The following is a 27,034-nucleotide window of genomic DNA, read 5'->3' on the forward strand; positions in this document are numbered from 1 at the left end:
GTTTCATATTTTTTGATTAGTAAATAATTAGCTATGCATTTAACTCGAATTAATAAATAAGCTACACGTTTTTTTCAAATTTTCTCTCCATGAAATATGATGCAAAGGATATTATTTTTGAAAAAAAATCACAGAAGGTCTTAAAATTATCTCTAGTTTTTTTAGAATTTTTTGTGAATTTTTTTTTGGGTTGCAACAAAGTCGAACCTGTGAGGTTTTTGAAAAAAAAAATTAGTGAAACTCAAAATTCAAATGATTTTTAGAAGGGTTTTATATTTTTTTCCTAATAATAAACATGCCGACTCTACACGTGAAGATTATAATAATAAACATGCCGATTTGACCCTCACGTGTAGGACCGGAAAGATGCCGAGAGGGGTGAATATATTGTATAATTTTTTTTTAAATAGATAACCTCCTATTTTGACACCTAATACATCTTAAAAAATGATCACAACATGGAACACAAGACACAAAAATTATAGCGAAAACAAAAGAATCGGGAAGTTTCGAGTTGGATCTGAAAGTTCTAACTTATCGGAAGTTCCGGATTGACCCAAAAATTCCGAGTTGATCAGTACAACGATTCAAAAATTCAAAATCTAAACTTGAAAATCCATCAATTGCGAACCTCATGGTTGGGATCGAACGCTAGGTTTAACAACATATCAATCTATGACTCATTCCCGTACAAAACTTGGATCTTGAGAAGAAACAATTAAGTATCAAAATGATGAACACTGGGTGAAGATAGTCTTCAAATTAATAGATAAGAAGTAAGAAAATTCAATATCTAATTGTATATATTTGTACGTGAATTTTATGCCTCTAGCAACGGGAAAGAACCACTCTAACAAGTTGAAAAAAAATCAGTTTTAGCACGAAAACAAAAATCGCAACCGAAGGACAAAAAACTTGCAAATTTGTAAGGAAAACAATAGAGACAAACTAGAAGGAGATGAATACAAGCACAAGAGTAAACACAAATTTTATTACTTGTAGATATCAACCTTATTTTATGCGGATTACAAAGATTTTTCCTCACATAGCTCTTAGCTAATACATAGCCTAAGCACTCATCTTTCTCTTCTCTAAAACTCTAGCACAAAGTTCTTATATGAATGTATCAAGAGGCTCAAGTGGCTGATTCACCTCTCCTACATAGCTCTATCTATCTATCTATTTTATAGCTTGTTTTTCTTAATCCTTAAATTTCCTAACTTGTTCTTAAAATAACTCTCTACTGTAGTACACTCATACCTACCAATAAGGGTATTTTAGTCTATTTTCTCATCATCTATCGAACGATCATGACGTCTTCATGACTTATTTTCGCTTTGACACAAGCTTCGCGATGATACTACGTGCACTTCATCCTTCCCACGATTTTGAGGCTAAATCATGAAACTCTTTGCACGCTTCTCAAGACATGACTCACTATCACTTACTTGACTTCAAGCAAGTATTCAGATATCGACACGTGTACTCCGTTTTGTAATCTTGACCGTCGGCAAATCTCTCCCGCTCCCAATCCCTTGGGACACCTGTCGGTGAATCAGGAACCAGGGGTCCCCGAATCCCGAGGCCAGGCCAGCAATCCGCCACGTGGCGCCATCCCGCGGGGTCACCTCCGAAAGGTAAAAAAGACTAAGTCCCGGGAGAGGGCGCTCGGGACCACAGTCAGTGGTCCCCAAGTACCCGGGTTTCCCAACGATCTGCGAAGACTAAGTGACGGGAAGAAAGTGCTCGGGGAGGTAAACGGTGACCCCCGAACACCCAAGTCCCCCGACGATCAGGAGAACCAAGTACCGGGAGGTGTGTGCCCGGGGCTGCGAGCAGTAGCCCCTCGTCACCCGAGTACCCCGAGGGCCCACTGAAGGAAGTTCCGGGAGAGAGTGCTCGGGGCTGTGAGCCGCGGCCCCCCGAGCACTCGGTTCCCCGAGGATCCATACAAACATGCCCGGGAGAGAGTGCTCGGGGAGGTGAACAGTAGCCCCCGAGCACTCGGTTCCCCGAGGACCAAGGAAGGGCGTTCTCGGGAGAGAGTGCTCGGGGAGGTGAACAGTGACCCACGAGCACTTGGTCCCCCGACGACCCAGAAAGCCCCTCTGTCAATGGCCCCCACAAGGGTCCAGCGATGAGGTGTTAGCCAGTGAAAGGCCCGAGGCCACATTTAAGAGCGCGCGTGGCCTGTCACCTCCAACTGCTCCCGCCACGCTCGGTGTCAGTTCCTGCCATATTCTGGCAGAAGGGCGTGGGAACATTAAATGCACGGGTCCCATCTCGTGCCATCCGGCGCGCCTCGGGATAATGTCGCAAGGGCCGAGCGTTCCGTCTGCCGCGCTGCTGTGGCAGGAGAACAAGACAGGACGGGCACGCCGGGTCGCTCTGCGGCTGCCCGGTGGGCCCTCTCCATGGCGCCCGTTGCCAGTGCCATTATGGCGACTGATGACCGGGTGCGGGGCGCGTTTTCAACCCCCGTCACTTCGCATAAAGGCTATGATGACGCCCTTTCCATTTATGGTGCCTTGGAACTCGTGCCCTCCCATTCGGGGCACGCTACTGCCGGTGGGTATTTAAAGCAGCTGGCAGCACGGACAAAGACAAGTGAATATCTCTGAACAAGTGGAGAAGTGAAAGCGCTCAAGCTGAAAAAGCCTGGCAAGCTCTGCACGGTTGAAGAAGTTAAGGAAGTAGAGAAGATCGAGAAGTCCAAGAGCACCCAAAGCCAACAGATACACACAAATCGAAGAACAAGGAGCCCCAGGATCTAGGATAGACAGACATCCTTGTAGCCAGCAACATCCTTGAGGGACATTCTCAGGGCATTTATAGCATCCATACAGGAATAGGGTGTTGCGCCTCCGTGCGGCCCGAACCTTTCTAAACCCCAGTGCATTTACTTCATTCCGTACTAGATCATTCCACCCCGCCAGCCATCGCATTCATATCCATTTATTTCTCCGGCAAACATATTCAGAATCATCCCCCCAGTCGAATCTCTAAAAAGGGGTCCCTCAGGATCCCTACGACTGGAGTTAACCCTCCGACAGCACCTTATCACTTACACTGTCATCTCTTTCGCTTGACTTTTTCAACACGTCGTTTCCATTCATCTTTCATGCTTCACTTGACATCCATGTGTACAACTATAATCACCATTGATTTCGTCCTGCCTTCTCGATCGTCCAGCACCAAACATCTCGTTTGGCTTTGATCATTCCACCATCATTCGACAAGTTACATCTATCATCCGCACACCATAAGATAAACAAATCCATATCTCCAACTTCAACTCCAATTAATTCATAATAAAGAAATTCAAAAGAAACCTCAAATTGGTTCAAAGCACATTCCAAATTAAAATTGAATCCTTAAAAATTGTAGAACCCGAAAGTTCCGAATGGACCTCCGAATGACCCCTCTCTGTTTGGTTTTCGTATCGATCCGGAAGTTCTAGATTAAATCTTGAAGTTTCGGATTAGACCTGAAAGTTCCAAATTCTAATTGGACCGGAGGTTTCAGATTCTGTATTGAACTTCCTGATACTGGACATAACTGAACTTCAAACAAACCAAACTTAAGTAATTAAAACATGATAAAATAATTGATAATCTTATCCATCACTTATCGTACATAAATCAAAATATATTTTAACTTAATTTCTGTCACGTCATGATATTATCATATCTCTTATTACCAGTACGATTAGAAGAAATAAGTATCTATCTGTAGTATTTATTTTATAGGCCATATTGATGTTTCGACATTTAAAGTATGACCACATGTAAGAAAGGGCTTCCGATGATGAATCAACTACAATCATTTATATTTTTTTAGAGCTACATATTAGGACATATATAATCTACTTATATTATACTTACACCCAACCTACGCACGCACAGATATATCTTAAATACACACGATACAAATAGATACTCACTAAATGTGCATGCGTATACATACTTAAAAAAATAGGATCAAATCCACCTGATGGGCACCCGTACCGGCCGAAAGGCTCGAACACCGGCGTGTTCGACGCACGCCTGACATCTTACAACCCAAGCAAACGCTCGGTCTCTACAATCATTTACATTCGAAAGTCAAAACGACGTGTACGTTATCACTAGTCAAAGTTTTAAAATATGGTTGAATACACACAAGAGATGCACCCGGAAAAGAGAAAATTTCTTGTCTAGCTCCAGAGCACGTATGGTGTGAGGTCTAGTTAGTGATGAATTCAAAGTCAAGATTTAAATGAGGCTTAACTTTCCCCCCCCTTCTTTCTCTCTTATATTTTCTCTTCTTCTTTCTTATTAGGAGGCTTTCAAGTGTTTTAGAATAGGAGACTCAAATTCTCAAACCTCGATAGATTAAGAAGCTCTGAAGTGTTTCAGGATAGGCTCAAGCCCTCAGCCCCGTGGATGAGCCGCTGGGCCTAGGGATGGACGACATCATCGAGCATATCATCATGCAAATTTCCGATCAAAGAGCCAGCCTAGCCTAGGGAACACCGGCATCATATCATCATGCAAATAAAACACATGTTGGAGTCCACGAGATTTTTCTCCTGAACTCTTGCATGTCAGCACGCATCCACCCACAACACACCACGAATCAAAAACCTTTTTCTCCTAAATAGAAGGAACCTTTTTCGCCTAAATAATAAAAAAAAACTTTTTCCCCTGGCCAAAGAAAAGAACCTCACATAAGCGGTTCTGATGCTTCTACACAGTTACTCATATGCCTAACAAACAGGCTATTGAGAAGCTGATTTTTAAAAATTGAAAAATTAATTTATAAGGAAATGAACTAAAAAGTTAAGAAGCTGTTTGAAAGAAATTTTCCTGATTTTTAGTATGTTGACAAGCTAAAAATTTATTTTAATAATAAGTAACAAAAATCTATCAGCTAGAAATTAGAAACTAACTTTTCAATTCAAAAGTTTCAGTCCAACCAAACACAGCATAAATATGGGATTCTAAAATTGACGTGTTTTTTTTTTAAAGTTTGAACTTCTCTTAGCGGCCACGAAAGTTAACTTTTCTTAGAGCTTTCATGTCAGCATCCATCCAACAAACACGGCGAATCAAGACAGACAAAGAGCCTCCTTTATCTTCACTGCGTTCTCAATCGCACAAGCAGTTTTGATTCTTCCACACGAGAAAATTGCATGGGAGAATCGACTCGTTACAGAACGAGATTCTGGAATTGACTTGTCGTGACCTAAAAAACCAATACAGGGTAATGCAAAGGGTTTAGATGCAAATCAGCCTCTTGGAATAAATAGCTCTGCACTTCTCTCTGCTTCTGCGAAGTTCAGGAGAAATTTTCTTTCGCCCTCAATTTCCCCACGGAAAAGTAACTGATTTTTTCTTCTTCTTCTTTTCGTTCTTTGGCGAATGGATTCGTCGTATCAATTTTAAACCACGCCGGCATCCGACGAAATTTGCCAAATTCCCTCGCTGAACTAAGCAAATCGAGGTAATCCCCCGTCCCTTCTCTGAGGATTCTTTTGGGGGATAATCCCGTCGGTGTGTTGTCTCTTCGGGTTTTGCCACTGTGTGCGGTTTCGCTACCAATTCCAGTACTAATGTCCCTCTCTGGGCGCTAAATCTGGTTCTTGGTTGAAGTTTTCTGGGATTCTGGTTGCCTAGAAGGTACTTGAGGGGGGGTTCGTGGGGAGAGCTCCATGTGATCAGGAAAAAAATCGCGCTTTTATGCTAAGATGATATGTAAATATTCTTTATTTCTCGCGGACCAGTGTAAAGTTACGGGTTTACAACCTTTGATCAAGTAAAGTACTAGTGGACATTGCTTGTGTGTAGTTGGAGGTTAGCATCGCCATGTGTTCATCTTCATGCGAAAGAGTTTAGTTTATCCCCCAACCAGCGCCTTTTGCGGTTCGTAATCTTGCTCAGAAAATGGGATTGGTCGAATCATGGGTTTCTTGTGAGTCATTACCTGCTTCAACGGCTTGGAGTTCGGGTGTGAGCTTCTTTTGTGTTGATGGTGGAAAAGCGCGTGCTTGGTGAAGAGAAGCCTGTTCCGTGGTCTATGTGTTCTGTTCTTGTAAGATAGCGTCGGTAGCGCCTGCACGTCGAGGTTTGACAAGTCTTTTTATATTCGTGCTTGGAAGTCCTTGTGGCAATTTGCATATTGTTATAAGGATTTAGTGGAACGTGATTTTTTTAAGAACAGTGGAACATGATGATTGATTGGAAAACTATTAAACTTGCTCAAGAGAAAGTTACAACACGTGGAAAACTCGGCTGGGAGGGACGAAAAGGCCAGAGTATTTAAGCTATACTGTCCATGTACCATCTGACTGTACAGTACATATTTCTGCTGCATCTGTCGTAGTTCAAGGCTTCTTGTCCTGGAAACTACTTGCTCATCTCATTGGCATGTCACTGAACATGCGGCACGGGAGGCTAGAATCCTTTTTAGTTTTGCTTTTGCAGTTTGCTTCTTTACTCCATCTTTAGTTGATTTAACAAAAACATGAGTTGTCAAGTAAATTTGATTGTCATGGCAAGTCATTATCTCTGAATAACTGCCCTGACAACGAATGTCACTAAACATGTGACGCAGAAGTATCGGATTCCTTTATTTGTGCTTTTGCTGTTTGCATTTTTTACTCCACCTTAATTGATTTAACATAAATGGAAGCTCTCAAGTAAATTTGATTGTCGTGCCAAGTAATTGTCTCAGCTCTTCTGACAATGAAAAATTATAGTTCAAAAACTCGAACAGTTGAGCTGACTATGTGATCCATATTTTCTCTATGGAGGGTGAAGGCCTAGAAGGTTGCTGATTTCAATCTGCTTTCTTGAACGTGTGACATTGCTGAAGACCAACTGGCTTGCTAGGAGCCTAGAGCTGCCTAAAGCGTACCAGAATTTCCGTCATCTCTTGCCCTGACTTGCTGATCATAATGGGATGGGGAAACATCTTAGCCAGGCGCCTCAAAGTTTTTTCCTTGGGATTGTTTATCTACTTTGACTATAAGGTGTGCTTGTGTTTCGTTTTCTTTTAATGATCTTTCATCAACCAGCCCCTACCAATCTGCTAGAAATGGATTAACATCTTCTTGATGTACAAACAGGCTGTTCAGAAGCGAGTTCAATGGGTAAGCACTGTTAAACAGCACGCCATATGGACAAAAACACACGAGCGAAATGCTCGTCGTGTTCTCAACCTGATGATTGAGTTAGAAGGTCTATGGGTGAAACTCGGGCAGTATTTGTCCACAAGAGCTGATGTGCTTCCTGAACCCTACATAAATGTCCTCAAGCAGTTGCAGGACTCGCTTCCTCCACGCCCTTTTGAAGAGGTATTCTTACCGGTTCTTGAGTGAATGGAAGATTGAAAATTGTTGTCCTGATATAGTTCTTTCATTTGTTTGTAATCTATCTAAACGGCAGTGATTAAAAACATATCCTGGTTCTCGTCTCTGTTGTGCAGGTTCGTGGAACCATAGAGAAAGAACTTGGAAAATCCATGAGTGATCTATTTGCTGCCTTTGTCCTAGACCCTCTTGCAACTGCATCAGTAAGTACTGTAGTGTCAGAACAAACTTTGATTATCTGATGGAAATTTTATAGTGTGCTCATGTGAGCCTTCATGAACATTTGGTAACAGATAGCACAAGTCCATCGTGCAACTCTGGTAGATGGCAGAGATGTAGTTGTGAAAATTCAGCATGATGGTGTCAAAGAGACCATCTTGGAGGTTTGTCTCTAATCTGGCAAGTATGTTTAGGTAACATTGTTGGAATATATTACATTTTTGTATTGGTGGTCAGGATTTGAAAAATGCAAAAACATTGATTGAATGGATAGCGTGGGTAGAACCTCAGTATGATTTTAATCCAATGATTGATGAATGGTGCAAGGAGGCACCAAAGGAACTTGATTTCAACCATGAAGCAGGTAATTCTGTTTGCTCAGGTTCTTAGTCATATGCTTGGTCTAGTCGCTTATGAAGAGGTCTTCTTGATAATGTATGGTGCAATATCTTTAATTTTAGAGAACACGAGGACCGTCTCCAGGAATCTTAGTCGCAAAACTGACTGCGGGGGTGGCAATGTTTCCAGTGCTGTTGATGTACTGATTCCAGAAGTTATTCAGGTCTTTTTGTCAGTTCTATTTTTGATACTGTTTATCTTGTGTTAATTTTTGCAAGTCAAGCTATCATCATTTGAGTGACTCTTCTTCTGTGTATCAGTCAACCGACAAGGTTCTAATTTTGCAATATATGGATGGGATTCGCTTAAATGACAATGATTCATTGGAAATATATGATGTTGATAAGAAAAAACTTGTTGAAGAGATAACCCGAGCATACGCTCATCAAATATACATCGATGGCTTCTTTAACGGCGATCCTCACCCTGGTACTTAGATTCGATTCATCTTGGGAAGATAATCTATCACTCAGCTGTATTATTCAATTTTTTTTGCCTTATAAATCTTTGTATTGCTAGCACATTAATTCATACTCATATGAATCTTCTTTTTTTCTGTAGGCAATTTCCTTGTGAGCAAGGAACCTCCTCATAAACCCATTCTCCTTGACTTTGGGCTCACTAAACGCATATCAAAATCTATGAGGCAGGCACTAGCAAAGATGTTTTTGTCATGCGCTGAGGTTTGTGACGCTTTGATCTTCTAAGTAATGCTGTAGGTAATTTCCTCTTGAGCAAGGAACCTTCTCATAAACCCATTCTCCTTGACTTTGGGCTCACTAAACGCATATCAAATTCTATGAGGCAGGCTCTAGCAAAGATGCTTTTGTCGTGCATGAGGTTTGTGACGCTTTGATCTTCTAATTAATGCACAGAGAAGATAGTATTTTGCTAGTATAATCTACAACCATTTCCCTTGGAGTAGCTGCAACCTTTTATTATACTAGATATAGATCCAAACAAGTATGTCTTGTTTAATTTCTTATCTTTTCTTACAATATTTTCTTATAATAATATGCCTCTATCTTTCGTCATTACTCATTAGTGATATGGCAGACTGGTAGATAGAAATGACATATTCCGCTATAAGAGAAATATGACAGAATTGGGAACTTGGCTTTGTTTTTCACTACTGTTTTTAGTGTCCATAGTATCAGTTATAATACATATGGAAAGTGTCCATAGCACTTGCACTTGTATTTTGAAGTATTGACATCTTATGATCAAGGTTTGAAAAATGGGGTTCTTCAATCTATTCCACTTTTGTCATTTATTTGCAAGATTTTCACACTTTAGTTATTTGCATGTAATTTACAAATCTGAGATATAACATGTCAATGTTTAGGGAGATCATGTGGCACTGCTGTCAGCATTTGCAGAGATGGGGCTTAAACTGAGGGTTGACATGCCTCAGCAGGCTATGGAGATTGCCACAATATTCTTTCGCCAGTCGACTACAGCAAGTGAAGCAAAGGTGGGCTGAAGGCTACTAAATCCATTGTACACCATTTGTTCTCCTTTTCATTAACTTTGGGTATTTGGAGTAATTTTTTGTTTGTGGTTATTCATACTTATTAGGAGAACATAAAGGCATTAAATGACCAAAGAGAACGGAATCTCAAGGCTCTTCAAGAAAAGACGAAATGGAACAAGAAGGAGGTTCAACGTTTTAATCCTGTGAGTAGGAATGCCCGGCTTACTACTTTCCTCAACCAATAGATGAGTGTCACATAATAGTTTTCATGCTTTTAGGTCGATGCTTTCCCTGGGGATGCAATAATATTTATGAGGGTCTTGAATCTTCTTAGAGGTATGTGTTTGATTTAGGCTTCTGTTTGATCTGGGCTTACTCATTCCTCTAAGATATCCAGTATCATCATGACATTTGTTTTGGATTTCTATAGGTCTTTCAGCTTCACTCAATGTTAGGATAGTTTATCTGGACATCATGAGGCCTTTTGCTGAATCAACTTTGCTAGGGTGAGATGCCATTTATTTTACACTGTCATGCCAATGGTTGCACATCTTCATAGAAAAACACCATCTCTCTTTTTTTTTTCATTGCTGATTTATGCCTTCACTGTCATCAGGAGTTTGATGCGTGGACACATACCTAACAGTCAGTGGATTTATGACTCTCCTGCTCACTCTGATGTGGAGTCTAAAATGAGAAAGTATCTACTTGAGTTGGGAAGTGACAAAATTTTAGGAATACAAGTAAGTCAATAATCTCCTAGGAATTAATCCTGCGTGACAACAGTGCTGTAGGAAATTTGTCTACCCAAATTTAATATCATGCGCCTTACACTCACATTTGTTCCTTTCTCAGGTCTGTGCATATAAAGATGGAAAAGTCATAATAGATACTGCCGCTGGTATGTTGGGGAGGTATGACCCACGACCTGTTCAACCTGATTCCCTCTTTCCTGTTTTCTCAGCGACAAAGGGTATCACTGCTGGGATGGTACATTGGCTTGTCGACAAAGGGTGAGTATCCAATACCAAGTTTCTCTTGACGTTGCCGGTGGAAATCTGTTTGCGTTGCCGGTGTAAATCTGTTTGCATGGCTTCGAGTTACACTATATTGTTCAATTATTCATGCATATAGGTGTTCCTGATCTTTATTTTAATGTACTTGTACATCACCAACTTAGATTCCGGTGGAAGCATTATAGAGTGCCGCTCTGTTCTAATATCCCTAGATTACCAACAAACAAGGATATTCCATCTTTGTATAATTTGCGTGGAAAAAAATGCGCACTTACGTTCTGAAGTACAAAATGGACAACCGAGATTTTTTTTTAAAAAAAATGTCAAACAACACTTACATTTCTGATATTTGCCACTGAATGTGTGTTGTTGCGAGTTTTATGTAGACTTACCGAAATGGATGTTAAGAACTTCAAATATGAATGTAGTCCACGAGTTAAAGTAGCTCAAGCTATTATGTGACAACATACTCCAAATTTTCAGGAAGTTGAAGTATGACGAAATAGTTGCCAACATATGGCCAAAATTTGGAACTAATAGAAAGGAGCTAATAAAGGTACCAGAACCTCCTTTGCTTCTATTATTTAATGTGACTTGGCGTTTCATAGGGCTATCACATTATCTGATTTTTGCTTCCTAATAAAGGTGCACCATCTCCTAAATCATACATCCGGTCTGCACAATGCATTGGGGGATGTGGTGAAAGAAGATCCTTTGTTGGTATGTGACTGGGAAGAGACACTAAACCAGATTGCCAGGTGTACACCTGAGACTGAACCTGGTTCAGCACAAAGTTATCATTACCTATCCTTTGGTTGGCTGTGTGGTGGAGTTATAGAGGTATGCTTCGCCCCTACCATTATGCAGATAGCCTTGTTCTCTTATGGGAGAATTGGTGTCATGGGCGTGGGCCACAGGGCCTAGGAGGGGGCAAAAAGGGTACTGAGGTGAACAGTACCGATACTCTTCTGTGTCCTCTCCTAGGCCGTGGCCCACACCCATGACAATTGGACTTTGTTAATTGCATAAACAGATCTTTATGGATGTCATAGAGCTGTACTAATTCATAATCTGGCTGAGGTTAGGCTAAATTTTAATGCAAATCCCCATCAAGCTATTTTTATTGGGTCCAAAGCTTCCCCCAAAGTTTAGCTTATAGTTGGTTATGGGCTTTATAAGCCACTATACTGTTCTAAGTCGATTTCAAGAATCCTAACGCTGATATTTGACAATAATAGCATGCATCTGGGAAGAAGTTCCAAGAGGTCTTAGAAGAGGCTATTGTTTGTCCTCTTCACCTTGATGGGGAGCTATATATTGGCATTCCACCAGGTATGTTGCAGATCTCAAGTAAATCAGTGCATAGATTTTGTACTAGAACTCTCTCCAATTCACATTCTGTTCCTTCTCAGGCGTTGAATCTCGTTTAGCATCCCTGACAGTTGACACTGATGAACTTCAGAAGCTATCAGGAAGGACAGGGCCAGATGTGCCATCGACTTTGCTGAACAATGTTGCGCAGATGGCAACTGGTATACCGGTTCTTTTTAACACGCTAAATATGCGCCGGGCCATTATTCCTGCTGCCAATGGTCACTGCTCTGCCCGTGCGCTTGCTCGATACTACGCAGCGCTTGCAACTGGTGGCTCTATTCCTCCGCCACACTCTGCTAACTCCAAGCCACCCCTCGGCAGCCATGTGCAGACCCCCAAGTTCCCTACTACTCCACCCAAGAAGAGAAGAGGCACTGGAAAGAAGAAGGGTGGCAGTTCCACAGGAACTCTGCAAGATGTGAGGAACACTGACAAGACGGGTTACAGCCAGCTACGCACTAGTGACGCCGACGATGAAGCAGCAGGGGGTAGCGCCGCCAGGATCTTCAGCAACGACAAGATCCTTGACGCGTTCATGGGCGTCGGCGAATATGAAAGCATGATACATCCGAATGGCAAGTTCGGGCTTGGGTTCAGGAGGTACAACAGCTCCAGCCGTATGCTCAAGTGCTTCGGTCACTCCGGGATGGGCGGGTCGACGGGGTTCTGCGACGTGGAGAACAACTTTGCCATCGCGGTGATGGTGAACAAGATGTCTCTGGGAGGCGTCACGCGCGGCATTGTCCGGTTCGTCTGCGAAGAGCTGGGCATACCCGTGCCTGACGAGTTCTCTGCCTCTGGGGAGAAGGGACCTGACATGGTGCTTAACCTTGCACCGTCTGAGCAACTAAGATGATGATGATGACCATCATCTTACCCTACTGAAAGAAGAAGCAAGCTGGCTTGCATGCCAGTTTGAGAACTTTCGTTGTCGTACAAGATAGCTAATAGAAAGGAGAAAACAAAATGATTTTTCGCGGTATATATACGACAGAAAGGCGTGCCATTTTGATTCGGATATGGCATACCAAACTCCCAGGACTGTTTTACCCGGCAAAATGTTATCTGTGTAATTTGAATGGTGAAAATAAAATGGCAAACGGGTATAGCGATTTACAAATTTGACCTATAAGATTGCACACTTGTACAACATGATAATCTCTACTTTATAAAATACAAGTTAGTTCATATGTCATCTCTTTCTCTAATCTTATCCTATTTAATAAAAATCTTAAAATTTGAATAATTTATCTATTTTTACTCTTGTCCTACAGCCTTATCGGCTACGTATATGATATTTGTTTTACTAATAAAAATAAATAAATAAATTAAGAGGAAAATTAGTGGATAATATTCTTCACTTTTCAGATTTCATCTAAAATCAAGCTACCGTATCTCTCCCGCGTATTTATTTGACGACACATCCATATCTTCATATTTTAAATTTATGCTTAATGTTACTGTATTTAATATTTATATTACGTTGTAATGTATGTGCACTTATCTAATATTGATAAGGTGTCGTATTCTCCAGTGACCAGTACAAGAAGAAACGAACATGCTAATTCTGTGTATGGTCCTTGTTGGTTTGTGTGGGTTCATGGCCGAATAAAAAAGATTGGTGTCAGTCTGTAATATGCTCCGAATAAAAGCAGGGTATGATACCCTGTTTCTCTGAAAATAACGAGAATTCAAGATTTTGGTGATTATTTAAGCATGGAATATATTTCTGTTTTCTTTGCTTTTTTTAAGGAGGAACCGTATGCTTCTTTTTTCTTCCTGAGAGAGGAAAGGAACCGTATGCTTCCGATCGTAGAGAGTGCGCTGATATGCGGGCCCCACTGATAGAACTGCATGAGGTGACGTCGCCACTGACACGTGGGGCCCGCTTGCAGTTGGTCCCGCGTGTCATGGCCACGTGGAGAGGAACCGCTTCCCGTTTCCCACTTCTATCCGTCTCCTTCTCTTGCGATCCTTCGAAAGCTTCGAAACCGACGCAGAGGAGAGAAAGGGAGGGGAGAGCGAGGCGGTTTTGCCGTGCCCCGTGACTCCGCCTCCGCACCCGGGGAAGGCGACGACACAGACTGCGACGCGGCTCCTCCTCCTACCACTGCTCGCGCGATGGCTTCGGGCGCCGCTGCGGGGGTCGCGGCGATGGGGATCTCCGGCGGCGATGGCGACGAGTGGCCGGATGCGTGCACCCCGCTGCGGCGGAACCTGCAGCTGCTCTCCCCCGACGAGGTGAGCGCACAGTAACTTTTTGATTGCAGTGGTTAAGTTGGTCGGTTAGTTAGAAGGTGCGGCGCAGGAGTCCCGCTGATCTTACGCCTCGCCGCGATCAATTCGAAAATTTCAGTTCATCGAGTGTGATGTTTTTGCCATGGAGGCGCTGGCGTTTGATTTGACTTGTTAGCTATATTGTCATGCCTTGTCGGTGATTAAAAGATTGTAGTTTAGGTGTGATATCTGTCATCTGATGATTGAACGCTGGTACGGCCAACTACCTCGACTCGCCTCGATTTTTAGTTCCCTCACGTGGTGACGGTGGAGGCGGGATGACCCACCCCACCGCTGCGATTAAAGAGCTTATGAGCTTTTGATGATGGATTGATGGTGACGGCTAGTTACTAGATAGTACTAGAGTGTTTAACTCCTTCCTGCCACAGCGAGAGTACGATTCTCTGGTTCGTGTTGATGCTAAGTCGTATTCTGGCCGAGCATTAAGTTCCTGGGGTAAAAATGTTATAAATATGATATTTTTACATGTATAGCAAGGCAAGGTGGTCGATGTACATCTAAACTGACCCCATCGAGAATCAAGAAAGGACATATCGGAACTGGGCTTGGCTGGACGATTACCCACTGTTATTTCAGAATCATTTAAATACAAATATATTTGCATTTGGGGTGCAAGATGATGTGTTATTTAATGCAAATGGTGTATTAAGGCGCCATGTTTGTTGCCTGGTGGTTCTAGGTTGAACTTGCAAAAATGCTATTGAATGAGGGCCAGCTGCACCTGTTTGAACACTGGCCAGAACCAGGTGTTGATGATGACAAGAAAAGAGGCTTCTTTGATCAGGTGTGTATTCATATTTAGAACATATAGTGCCGTGAGATTATGTGAATATATAGTCACCAGAGAGTTGTACCTTGCTCACTGATCCACTACAAAAGAAAGCATATTCTATCAATAGTATCCTGTGAGGTTTGAAATATCAGATTCACACATGAACTATTTTTTTCAGCACTATTGTTAAAAGTATTGTGTCCTCTTACCTTTCTGTTCATGATATTCTTACATTCTGTACATAGAGACATAATCTATGCCAGGGAGGTCATAATCAGAAATGTATGAAGTTGTTTTCCTTTTTTCTAACATTTTGATTATCTAGGTTCGCCGGCTTAATTCAAGCTATCCTGGAGGGCTGATATCATACACTCAGAATGCCAGAAAACTATTAGCAGATTCAAAGGCAGGCAAAAATCCATATGATGGTTTCACTCCTTCTGTAAGTGTTCCTATATGCAGCTTCTCAATGGATTAGCTTGGCCCAAATACCTTTTCTTTTCATGGGTTTATTCTGGAAACACTTAAATTGGCCATCATGAACCTAAATTGTTCAAAATGAGTAACTTAGTGCAAAACTACATTAGAAGTGTTTAGGGGGCTAAATGGATGCTCTTTATTTCAGTATTACAGATTCTCTAGTTTCTTTGCTCTTCTTCTCTTTTCCTCGGGACACTGTTAATAGATTTGCTATACCACTATGTATACAACTTCCTGATGTGTTCTGTTTATACCATAAAGATTTGTTGGACACTCTGCGACATGCATTGTGTTCTTAACGTCTTAAATTATCATGTAAACAAGCACTGATATGCCCTGTATGCATTAGGATGACTTTGTCATTTTCTTTTTCTGAGCTGAATCTGTGTGTATTAATGTTCCTATTATATTAAACAAGTAAATTGTATTAAATGAGGAATCATACTTGCAGGTTCCTTCTGGGGAGGTATTGACCTTTGGTGATGACAATTTTGTTTCATTGGAAGCTGCTGGGGTAAAAGAAGCACGCAATGCTGCATTTGTTCTTGTAGCTGGCGGGCTTGGTGAAAGACTTGGCTACAAAGGAATAAAGGTATGCAACGAGCTGCTAGTAGCTTATAACCAAGCATTGCAAAGAAATCATGTAGACTGGATCACTCAACACAGTTAAAGATGATGAGTCATGAGGTGGTACAGTAATAAGCACACATTTATTGGAGCTTAAACTAGATGCTGCGGTATCTCTACTGTTTTGGTGCCGTGTACCTCTGGTATTGGCGTATTGCTTGTGTTATTTGGTTAAAATTTTCCTTTTCCATGGCCCCATGCTTCATATTTAAATTTACGTTTGTTACTGTATAGTACTATTGCACATCGTTCCACAGAGAAAAAAATGAACAACAGGTGGTAGGGGATATCATCTTCATAGTTTAAACTTTAAAGCACTAACTTCATAATTTGGGAATAGGATTAAGAGTATTTGAGCAAGTAATAGTGTAAGATCATCATTTGACCTAAAGTTTAGTGATAACTTTTCACACTATCCAGCAGGTATCGGTATTGCTTATTCACTCTGGAATTTTTTTTTTGGGTTGAGTGCACCTTGATATCAACCAAGTTTCTGAAATTATCGTACTGCTGATTTCATTATTTATTTCATTCGGCAGGTAGCACTCCCCCGGGAAACAACTACTGGAAAATGTTTTCTTCAACATTACACAGAGTCTATTCTGGCTTTACAAGATGCCAGCTGCAAATTGGCTGAGGGTACGTACTCTACGCTACATGTGTAATGGATTAACGACTTACAACAATTTTTCTGTGGTACCTGTCATTGTTGGCTAGTTTTTCTTACTAAAGTAATTTTGATCTTTCCAATAGGCACGGCTTGTTTTCACGTTTTACTTATTTCACTTTGGAACATGTTGGAATGGCTTTCCTTGCGGTCATGGAAATTGTTTTATGTGAGCTGGGGCTTTTGTGTGCTCGTATAAGTTTTAAGTTGGCCTGCTGCTGTTAGTGTGTAAAGAAAAGCCAGGATGGTAAACAAATACCATACCTCTAAATAATTTAAGATGTGGTGTGCTTGTTTTTATTTTGGACCACCGCTAATGACCAGCTTTTATCTAATTTTATTACATTAATGAGACCAAGATGAACTCGGTACAAGTTGAAGTCGTGAGCCAAAAGTTAATTCATTTTTATTGGTTTCAGATTTCTACATGTGGTATGTGTATATAGTTATATATATAGGTTTGAGTTCTACATTATACTTTCCTCATTATTTACTCTTTAGATGGATAGGGTGGGAGGTAAGGAGTAAGAGAATTTTTGTAGTTTTCTTGTGAAGTGGTGCATCTGGCAATGGCACGAAGTGGTCCAATGTTCAAATCTTGTTTTTATCCTGATTGATGCTATTCATTGACCATGCAGATGGGTGTCATACAAAGATTCCATTTGTTATCATGACTTCTGATGATACAAATGAGCTAACCATCAAGCTTTTGGAATCAAACTCCTATTTTGGAATGGAACCATCACAAGTGAAAATACTAAAGCAGGTGCCTTCTATTTTCTATGTGCTAATTAGAAAAAAATGTTTTATTTATGTAAATCACACAGCTGTTACTTTTGGTGTTGACTTTACATGTTCTTTTCTTTTTCAGGAAAAAGTGGCTTGTCTGGCTGACAATGATGCAAGGCTTGCATTAGACCCAAACGACAAGTACAAAATTCAGGTTGCTAATTACCATACAAGGATCACTAACATTGAATTTTTAATGCTCTCCAACTGCACAGGATGAATGAGACTCTTAATCTTCTTTTCTCTGTTTGGTTTAGTTCTTTTGTTTAGTTTTTTTCCTCTTCTCTCTCCAGTTGTCTTTGCCTCTCTTTCAGTTTTTCTTCTTCTCTTTCTTCATATAATATACATACCACAATAGGGGTTTCCCCGACTGTTTTCCCCTCAGAAAACATTGAATTTTTAAAATATACAACACCCTATCGTTTTCTGTTACATTGAGTTTCTGTCCACCTTTCTTACTCCAGTTTTGTGACTCGACAGACGAAACCACATGGGCATGGAGATGTTCATGCTCTTCTTTATTCAAGTGGTTTGCTTGAGCAATGGTATGCTCATTGATTCTATCATTTACCATTCAGGCAGTTATGCCATTTGAAGAAACTTAGCAGTTATTTATGATGATGTAATTTCTTAATGTGGTCTTATATATTCTTTTGATAGGAAGAATGCAGGGCGGAAGTGGGTCCTCTTTTTCCAGGATACAAATGGATTGCTCTTCAATGTTTGTATTACTGTCTTCCCTACTGTATTGTAATTTGGAGTGTTAAAAGATATATTTGTGGCCAACTGCTTCAGAGAGCCTGGGACTTGTTTAAAGATAAACTAACATAATTTTCTTAATTGTTTTGTAGGCCATACCATCAGCATTAGGTGTCAGTGCCACCAAGGGTTACAATGTAAACTCTCTCGCGGTTCCTAGGAAGGCAAAGGAAGCAATTGGAGGAATTACCAAACTTACTCATGTTGATGGTAGGGTTTTACTATCATTTACCCCATTTGATATGAGCTGTTAATGAGTTTTGAGTTTCGACACAAGAAAATTGTGACAAGTTTAAAACGATGCATATTTTTCTCAATTGTTCCATACTGGCTTGCAATTGGCTAGTCTCATCCAACCGAACAAAATAATGCATTTCACTCGCTTTTCCCTCTTCTTTGCAAGTATAACAGTTTTGTTCTGTCAAAAACTCCATCTTGTGCACAGGTAGAACAATGGTCATCAATGTAGAGTACAATCAGCTTGACCCACTCCTTCGTGCATCTGGGCATCCTGAGGGAGATGTAAACTGTGAGACAGGCTATTCTCCATATCCTGGAAATATAAACCAGGTAAACTATTTGTTGCAAACAGATAATTCAAACCATAACAGATAATTCAAACCATTCGTGAGCTAGGCAACCTTTCAAGAGATCCGTAGACTCTTGATTTGCCAAATACTGAAAACATGGTTCTTAGCATGGCCTGTTGTATCATGTTTCCCCTTTAGATGAGGATGGACTGTATATTAATCATTCGACTCTTGATTTGCCAAATACTGTAAACATGGTTCTTAGCATGGCCTGTTGTATCATGTTTCCCCTTTAGATGAGGATGGACTGTATATTAATCATTGTTCTGCTAGTATGATCCAGAGGTGTAATTCTATTATCTTTAATGTCACATTAATTGCATGCTCTGTCAACTTTAGTTTATGATATATTCAAACTGCACATTTTTGTTGCACTAAGAATAATGCTGAACTTATCTGTAGTTGATACTGGAGCTTGGACCATACATTGAGGAGCTCAAGAAAACACATGGTGCCATTTCTGAATTTGTAAATCCAAAGTAACTAGTCTGGCCACCTGCTCTGAAGTATTTCTTTTTTACTGTGATATTGATGCAAGTTTGTTTGTACCAAGTTTCTGTGGATAAGTTCTTAATATGAACCTCCTCAGAATAATTTTAACCCAACCTCTGATCATGTTGTCAATTTAGGTATACCGATTCTACCAAGACGGCATTTAGATCCTCCACTCGTCTTGAGTGCATGATGCAAGACTATCCAAAGACATTACCTCCCTCAGCGAAAGTTGGGTTTACGGTAAGAGGCAAGCAGGCAGTTGATCCTGTCTTTAATCTCAAGCATGTATCATCTTCCAGCTTTATACCCTTTGAATAAGTATGCCGAGTATAAAGAGCGTTCTGCTTTCCTTTTACTTCTACTTGATATAGCCTATAGCTATAGGTCTCTCCTGATCTTTCTGTAATACCAATGTACCATCTGCTGTACCAGATAAGATAAGACCGAAATTTAGATTCTCTGCAGTGCCTTCAGTCTCCAATGAATAATTCATGAACAAAGTCAGAAAATGAGACCTTATCTTGGCAGTAGTAGTTATCCTCATGTAATGTACACTCTTGTAAAGGCAATCTGGTTTCAGACCAGAGTGTTGTGTTAGGAATTGCTAGGGCCTCTACCTTTCAGGGAAAGAGGGGAAACAACACAATCCCAGGCGAGCGAGTGCAATAAAAATGTTCTTTTGTTTCTCTATGAAAGAGCAGCATCACCAAATTGAATCTCAGACAGAACGGTCCTTACATGTGTCATTTTTTAAATCCATAAGACCATTAGCATTTCAGTTATTAGCTATTGTTCAGAACTTTCTGATGCGAATGAAGAAAATTTCCATGATTCATCCCCTAACTGTTTTATTCTCATTCTGCTCTTATTTCCTTAAATGCTAGATGATCGATACATGGCTTGCTTATGCTCCTGTGAAGAATAATCCTGAAGATGCGGCTAGAGTATGATTTCACCTCTTTCTAAGTTTTTTATTTGACATCATTAGATTTTTACCGTTGATTGCGAAGCGCTTTTGTATGGTAAGAATTGGATTTTATTTGGAATTTATGTCCACTTTGATAGGATGGGTTGAAGAATTCTATTAATCAATATGTCTGCTAATCACTTAACTGTCAAATTTGATTTTTTTTCCTGTTAATAGTCGGTTTAAACTTTTGACTTCAGTTCCTGCATTCATCACTTCTGAACATTCTATCTGTATTTGTTTGCACATTTGAGGATGTAATACTAAAAGTCTAAAAGTTAAAACCTTCAACAGTTTATGTGAAACAGAGATTATATATCAATCTAGTACCAGCTGTCATACTTCAGTTGCATTAAAGCAATTGGCTTTTTCCGCTGTCTAGTGTGCATTTGTTGTTTATATAATTATATCATCTGACATGCCTTCTTTCAGGTTCCAAAAGGCAATCCTTATCACAGTGCAACCTCGGGAGAGATGGCAATTTACAGGGCAAACAGCCGTATTTTGAGAAAGGTGATGCTGTCAGCATATTCTTTTGGAGAGGACTTTAGCCATCGGCTAGTTCTCAAATTGTTTGTGCTCCAGCTCAACGAGCTCCTTTCCCCTCTTTTTCCAGGTTGGTGCGCAAATAGCTGACCCCACAGTTGATACCTTCAACGGGCAAGAGGTAGAGGTTTGGCCACGCATAACCTGGAGTCCTCGGTGGGGTCTTACATTCAAGGATGTCAAGGAGAAAGTGCATGGCAACTCTTCTGTTTCTCAGAGGTCAGCTTTGGTCATCAATGGCCGGAACATCTTCCTTGAAGGTCATTCATTGGACGGCACTCTTATTGTCAGTGCTGTCGATGAAGCAGAGGTAATACATCATTAAACACCTAAACCCTCACTTCGGTTATTCTCTTAACAATGATATATTTATTGTTCATAATTCAACACTGCATACCATGCTTGCTTGCAGGTTAATGTGACCGGTCATGTACAAAATAAAGGCTGGACTATCCAGCATGTCGACTACAAGGACACCTCGGAGAAGGAAGAGATCCGAATCCGTGGATTTAAGTTTGAGAAGGTTGAGCAGCTAGAGGTGAACAACACCAAGTCAGGAAAGCACTGCATGAGTGCATGATTGACCTGACTAGCTTCCTACCGGTCAGAGATGGATTGCCTCCCAGATTTTGGGAGGTCATTTGCGATAAGTTCAAACTGTTTTTTGCCTTCCCAAGAAATAAGGAGAGAAGTGCTTCACCAATCACCACTCTTCTTGTTTATCTGTACCAGTATAGTAGCCTCGTTCATAGTCAACCCTCCTTTTAGTGTAACTAAAGTTGATAATTTACACAGGATCAAAGATCGATGTAATAAGTTTTATTCAAAACTTCGCACTGAATCAAGTACGTGGTCCGTATGTAATTCGATTCGTATTACTGAATATATATCTTTTTGCCAGATGCAATGGCAGGGGTTAGTGATTTCCTAGTGTTCCAGCCGCACCAACAATATAAATTATTCATGAGATTATGCGTTGGTCAACTGTCTCCATGCAATGGCTGGTCATCAATAATCTTTTTCAGCCTTTTTAGTGATTTGCTTTTGCTCTTTTCATTGGCCGTTGCATGCTGAATGAACAGGAGCCATCCTTTTCCAAGTGGAATGGAATGTGTGGTGACTGGTGAGGACTGGGGAAGAGGCAACCGATGAGATGCCGTGGCCGAAAGAACAAAGCTGGACCAGCCATCATCTCTTAAAAGATTGCAGGCAAAGCCTGAGAACAATGGTCCACGACTTTTGCCCGTTCTGGATTTGGTGTTGCGTAAAACAACTTTTTTTCTATCTTGGATATCAGCCTGGGTATGAATTCTTATGACGTACATCCAGCACGATTGTATCCCTGCTGATTAAATAAAATAAAAGCTCTTGATTTAAAATATAGCGTCGGGAATTTTCTTGCACGATTTTGATGCTAAAAATATACTACAAAATTCTACGTCATATCTTCGTCTAATTTGACTACAAAACTCTACATCTCAAAGAAAACTAGCTAAGTGTCCGTATATCATAACGAAAATATAAATATTGGAACGGTAACATCAAGTATAAATCTATAGAGAACAAATACTTTAGAAGTGGTGCTATAGTTTGATTTTAGATGAAATCTGAAAAAAGAAAGAAGAAGAGATTATCCGCTAATTTTTTTATTTATTTTTATTAGTAAAATGTATCATATATCCGTAGTGAGTAAATTATTCGAACTCTAAGGTTTTTTATTACATGAGAGGAGAATAAAAGAATATGTGATACGAGAACTAACTCGTGTTCTATATAGCAAACAAGAAATGAATTACATGCAAATAGAATGAAATAGAATTTTCTTCGGACAGCCTGTTTCGGGACAAGATCTGATCCGATCATACCAGTTGGATTACAACTCGAACTCGAAGGGAAGCAATCAAAGAATAAAAAAAAAGAGAGAAAAGAGTTTCTGTCCTGGAGCAAAACGGGCCGAGGCCCTGGGGAGCCCAGGAACGGCCCATGGAGACCGAAACCCTACGGGGTGGCATCCGCGTCTCACCCCACCACGCCTCCTCCGCAAGCAGACCCCTTAAAAGCCGCCTCTCCCCGCCGCCAACGAACCCTCGTTTTCTCTCTCCTGAGCTGCGCCGTCGCCTCTCCTCCGACGCCGAATCCGGGACTCCGATCTCGGGTTCACCGCAGCGCGCCAAGCACCCGACTCCCGTTCCGATCCGCTCTACTCACCGCGCGTCAGGTGGTCCCACTCCTCGAGATCTCTCGCCTCGGTTGTTTTTGTTTCTGTGCTGGCTTGCCTTGCCTTGCTCGATCTGGGGGGGGGGGGGGGGTCGCGCGGGTATCGGTCGATCTGGTGGTTCTGGGGCTGGATCCGTGGCGATTCGGTGTAAAGATTCGTTTTTGACGGTGGTAGTAGCAGCGGTGGTGTCGCGGTTTTAGGGGTGGCTTTGCTGGTGGAAAGATTACTGTTTTGGGCTGCAGATGTTTCTTTCTTTGTATGTTCATATGCTGCACGGTTCGAATGGATTCCTGATTACGCAGGGTTTGCATTTATGTGAAAAATGGGGGTTCCAGTTCAAGTTACCAAATCTTTTTGTTAGTTATCGGCTTATGGATGAAAAGTTGTTAAATCTTGCATCGATAGCTCTTCTTAATTTGTGAAGCTATAATTTTCCCTATTGTGATGTGTGATAGGTATTGGTTTCTAGCTGTGTCAACTAATGGGATGCACCTGCATGCTTGATGAGAATTTGTGGGTGCCCCAGGATATTAATTTTTAGACTATCATGTTCATGAGGCGACTTGCTATGAAAAATGAGGATGGGAGTGGCTAGATGGATATAGTTATATTATACTGTATGTTTTATTTTTTAGTATTACTATTACCTTTATTATCATTATTATTTTCTCATCATCTTTTTAGTTGGATCTTGTGTTGTTGTTGTTGTTGTTTGAAATATTGTTCACCAGGAATTTGATGTCCCCTGAAAATTTCTGGTAGTGGTTGGTTATTGTCAATTGCATATCACTTTCGTCTACAGTCCTAGAGTTTTTAGATTATAATGACATTTATTGTTATTGTATGGTTCTAGAATAACTAGCAGAGCAAGTTGAGCAAACAATTTATCTGAAACTTGTAGATTAAATGTGTCACTCCAGCTTTTGTCTTTATCTTCTTTAGAGTACAACTAGAATTCTTCAATAAGAACACTGCACCTGCGCTTGTTCTGTGTTCCTCTTGGTTTTGTAGCTAATTGTGAACCTTTTGATTGGGATTTTGTGATGTTCGGTCATCTCACATTATGTGATTTCCAGATTTTTTTCATTTACTTAGGATGTTTTCTTTGATTGCTTTATTTTTTGTGTATTGTACTAGCATACAAGTATGTTTTGCTAGTTCTGTCTTAAGTTGTGTTGTCTTCATTTGTTATGTTTACTCGATTATCTTTGGTTGCCAACTAGTGCTATTTGATATCTTCTTTTGTCCTATTGTTTACCTACATTGTACCCTTTTTATGTCTAACATGTTGTCTTATTTGCTGCAGTCATGGCGGGAATGGCACCAGAGGGTTCCCAGTTCGATGCTAAGCACTACGATTCTAAAATGCAGGAGCTGCTGTAAGCAATGTTGAACTGTTGTATTGTTTTTTTACCTCGCAACTTGTCTTTTCATCTGTGGTTTGCTACCTATGTGCTGTGTCTTAGTCTTATCTCTATGTGTTCATGTAATACAGGAGCTCTGGTGAGACTGAGGAGTTCTTTACTACATATGATGAAGTTTTTGAGAGTTTTGATGACATGGGCCTCCAAGAGAATCTTCTGAGAGGCATTTATGCTTATGGTAGGCTTGGATCCTGTTTTGTTTGATGTTGCCTTACAAAGTGGCATGCTTACAAGGCCATTCTTTGCTTCATAGGTTTTGAGAAGCCTTCAGCAATTCAGCAAAGAGGAATTGTTCCTTTCTGCAAGGGTCTTGATGTCATTCAGCAAGCGCAATCAGGAACAGGAAAGACAGCAACTTTCTGTTCTGGGATTTTGCAGCAGCTCGACTATGGCTTGGTTGAGTGCCAGGCCTTGGTCCTTGCTCCCACCCGTGAGCTTGCACAGCAAATTGAAAAAGTCATGCGTGCACTTGGTGACTACCTGGGTGTGAAAGTTCATGCATGTGTGGGAGGAACTTCTGTCCGTGAGGACCAAAGGATTCTTGCAAGTGGTGTGCATGTTGTTGTTGGAACACCTGGTCGTGTGTTTGACATGTTGCGTAGGCAGTCCCTCCGCCCTGATCACATAAAGATGTTTGTCCTGGATGAAGCTGATGAGATGCTTTCTCGTGGTTTCAAGGATCAGGTGAACTCCCTGTTCTACTAAATTATCTCCTATTCATGCTAGTATTTTGTTGGTTGTTGCATATTAACTGCATGTTCCTTGGTTTTTTTGTAAAGCATGGTTATGGATCTTGAACCATCATAAAATTACTTAACTGAAGAAATAATGAAAATGTAAGCTTTCTATGCAGATAAGAGGGTATTAAAATTATTGACTTCCATGTACTAGTACGCTATCCTATATCTGCAATGGATGTTCTAAGGTATCAGGGGATGAGTTATTGACATGCCAGCTGCATATGAATATATTATTCTCTTCTTCTAAATTTATGATTCCATTGAGCCATTCTGAAAAGGAACTCCCTGTATGTTATTGCTATATTATTCTTGTTTGAGGCCTTTGTTGATATTGTTGTGTGATATCTTTTTTTTGTTCAATGCAGATTTATGACATCTTCCAGCTCCTACCAGGGAAAATTCAGGTTGGAGTCTTCTCTGCTACCATGCCTCCTGAGGCCCTCGAGATTACTCGCAAGTTCATGAACAAACCTGTGAGGATCCTTGTGAAGAGGGATGAGCTTACCCTTGAGGGTATCAAACAGTTCTATGTGAATGTGGAAAAGGAAGACTGGAAGCTGGACACCCTTTGCGACCTGTATGAGACTCTGGCCATCACTCAGAGTGTCATCTTTGTGAACACCCGCCGCAAGGTGGACTGGCTTACTGACAAGATGAGGAGCAGAGACCACACAGTTTCTGCCACCCACGGTGATATGGACCAGAACACTAGGGACATCATCATGAGGGAGTTCAGGTCTGGTTCTTCCCGTGTGCTCATCACCACCGACCTGCTTGCCCGTGGTATTGATGTGCAGCAAGTGTCCCTGGTCATCAACTATGATCTTCCCACCCAGCCAGAGAACTACCTGCATCGCATTGGTCGGAGTGGACGTTTTGGTAGGAAGGGTGTTGCCATCAACTTTGTGACCCGCGACGATGAGAGGATGCTTTTTGACATCCAGAAGTTCTACAACGTGGTGGTTGAGGAGCTGCCAGCCAACGTTGCTGACCTTCTGTGATCAAGTTGAAAAAAACAAAAAAAGGGTAAGGGATCTGATAAGGCTTTACTTTTGTTGAAATATCGCCAAGTTTCTCATGTGGGGAGGAGTGATAAGGTCGGGTTTCTATGTTGAGTCAGTTGTCATGGACAATTTGCAATTTTTATGCCATGTTTTGGGAATTTTTGTAGCTGCCTAGGCTGTGGTATGTGCTTGGGTCGATTAGCATGAAGGGGGAGACGCTGCTGCTGGAGCCTTTTTTCTACTTGGTTAGTATTTGTTTAAAACTATGTATGACCGGATGATGCTATTTATTTGTGTCATCCTTGACTCTTATTTTACCGCTACCGCCTGTATCCTGCAATCAGTCAGCATTTGTACTGTTATTCTGAGTAAAACCTGTTTACTCTTGGCTATATTGAGCTTGTCTGCTGTTGTGCTGTTATGGCTCTTCTACGGTAACGTTTGTGTTGCAGCGTTGATGAATGATTACGGGAGGTAATGTTGTGTTTCTGTCGCAAGGTACTGTTGACCTGGATAAATTACTGGGCTATGATGATCGATTGAGGTTTTGTTGGACAAAATGCCTACGAATTCGAAAGGATATGCTGGCACCGTGGTTTCAGGCTATTGTTGATCAGTCGAGCGCTGACGCTCTTTTGGAGGTTTTTAAATATTTTCTAACATTAATATTTAAATAAATAATTTTTAATAATTTTTTTATAATTCTTTCATGGGGGGCATCTATTGTATAGAATACTGGTCTTTATTACTTTAAAAATTATAGAACTTTTTATACGTGTTTTATAATTATTTGTAATTTATTTTAATTAGATTTATTTAAAAACT

General features: G+C 40.8%; 3 protein-coding genes across 5 annotated transcripts; all 3 read left to right on the forward strand.

Moving 5' to 3' along the window:
- Positions 1 to 5,251: 5,251 nt before the first annotated feature.
- On the forward strand, positions 5,252 to 12,953 carry LOC133931364 (uncharacterized). 3 transcript variants are annotated; one of them, XM_062378229.1, is made up of 19 exons: positions 5,252 to 5,484; positions 6,794 to 7,012; positions 7,109 to 7,336; positions 7,468 to 7,554; positions 7,645 to 7,734; positions 7,808 to 7,934; positions 8,032 to 8,132; positions 8,230 to 8,398; positions 8,531 to 8,652; positions 9,315 to 9,443; positions 9,548 to 9,646; positions 9,722 to 9,779; positions 9,874 to 9,949; positions 10,060 to 10,186; positions 10,299 to 10,456; positions 10,943 to 11,015; positions 11,105 to 11,299; positions 11,698 to 11,791; positions 11,872 to 12,953. In XM_062378229.1, the coding sequence occupies exons 2-19, from the start codon at positions 6,938 to 6,940 to the stop codon at positions 12,687 to 12,689; spliced, it is 2,826 nt and encodes a 941-aa protein (XP_062234213.1). In that variant the 5' UTR covers positions 5,252 to 5,484; positions 6,794 to 6,937; the 3' UTR covers positions 12,690 to 12,953. The 3 variants fall into 3 exon arrangements, with proteins under 3 accessions (XP_062234213.1, XP_062234214.1, XP_062234215.1); XM_062378230.1 differs by having other exon boundaries at positions 6,801 to 7,012; XM_062378231.1 differs by lacking the exon at positions 6,794 to 7,012 and having other exon boundaries at positions 5,253 to 5,484.
- An 836-nt stretch (positions 12,954 to 13,789) lies between these two features.
- Positions 13,790 to 21,746, forward strand: LOC133931365 (UDP-sugar pyrophosphorylase). The gene is made up of 17 exons (XM_062378232.1): positions 13,790 to 14,074; positions 14,811 to 14,915; positions 15,229 to 15,345; positions 15,835 to 15,975; positions 16,550 to 16,649; positions 17,316 to 17,443; positions 17,549 to 17,620; positions 17,947 to 18,011; positions 18,127 to 18,187; positions 18,318 to 18,435; positions 18,671 to 18,795; positions 19,218 to 19,294; positions 19,445 to 19,550; positions 20,195 to 20,254; positions 20,710 to 20,790; positions 20,894 to 21,133; positions 21,236 to 21,746. The coding sequence occupies exons 1-17, from the start codon at positions 13,955 to 13,957 to the stop codon at positions 21,401 to 21,403; spliced, it is 1,884 nt and encodes a 627-aa protein (XP_062234216.1). The 5' UTR covers positions 13,790 to 13,954; the 3' UTR covers positions 21,404 to 21,746.
- A 1,113-nt stretch (positions 21,747 to 22,859) lies between these two features.
- On the forward strand, positions 22,860 to 26,628 carry LOC133931366 (eukaryotic initiation factor 4A-3-like). The gene is made up of 5 exons (XM_062378233.1): positions 22,860 to 23,041; positions 24,348 to 24,420; positions 24,537 to 24,643; positions 24,719 to 25,149; positions 25,571 to 26,628. Exons 2-5 carry the CDS (start codon positions 24,350 to 24,352, stop codon positions 26,204 to 26,206), a joined length of 1,245 nt encoding a protein of 414 aa, XP_062234217.1. The 5' UTR covers positions 22,860 to 23,041; positions 24,348 to 24,349; the 3' UTR covers positions 26,207 to 26,628.
- The last annotated feature ends 406 nt before the right edge of the window (positions 26,629 to 27,034 follow it).

This window comes from Phragmites australis, chromosome 10 (genome assembly GCF_958298935.1).
Source record: "Phragmites australis chromosome 10, lpPhrAust1.1, whole genome shotgun sequence".
Classification (NCBI taxonomy): Eukaryota; Viridiplantae; Streptophyta; class Magnoliopsida; order Poales; family Poaceae; genus Phragmites; species Phragmites australis.

What these genes read in the sequence shown, in the direction of transcription:
- LOC133931364 (XM_062378229.1), top strand. Translation starts at nt 6,938, where the DNA reads ATGGGATGGGGAAACATCTTAGCCAGGCGCCTCAAAGTTTTTTCCTTG. An exon ending in TAACGGCGATCCTCACCCTG is followed by an intron (nt 8,399 to 8,530) that starts GTACTTAGATTC and finishes TTTTTTCTGTAG; the next exon opens with GCAATTTCCTTGTGAGCAAG. An exon ending in CTACAGCAAGTGAAGCAAAG is followed by an intron (nt 9,444 to 9,547) that starts GTGGGCTGAAGG and finishes CATACTTATTAG; the next exon opens with GAGAACATAAAGGCATTAAA.
- LOC133931365 (XM_062378232.1), top strand. Translation starts at nt 13,955, where the DNA reads ATGGCTTCGGGCGCCGCTGCGGGGGTCGCGGCGATGGGGATCTCCGGC. An exon ending in ATCCTGAAGATGCGGCTAGA is followed by an intron (nt 20,255 to 20,709) that starts GTATGATTTCAC and finishes GCCTTCTTTCAG; the next exon opens with GTTCCAAAAGGCAATCCTTA. An exon ending in ACAGCCGTATTTTGAGAAAG is followed by an intron (nt 20,791 to 20,893) that starts GTGATGCTGTCA and finishes CTCTTTTTCCAG; the next exon opens with GTTGGTGCGCAAATAGCTGA.
- LOC133931366 (XM_062378233.1), top strand. Translation starts at nt 24,350, where the DNA reads ATGGCGGGAATGGCACCAGAGGGTTCCCAGTTCGATGCTAAGCACTAC. An exon ending in GAGAGGCATTTATGCTTATG is followed by an intron (nt 24,644 to 24,718) that starts GTAGGCTTGGAT and finishes TTTGCTTCATAG; the next exon opens with GTTTTGAGAAGCCTTCAGCA. An exon ending in CTCGTGGTTTCAAGGATCAG is followed by an intron (nt 25,150 to 25,570) that starts GTGAACTCCCTG and finishes TGTTCAATGCAG; the next exon opens with ATTTATGACATCTTCCAGCT.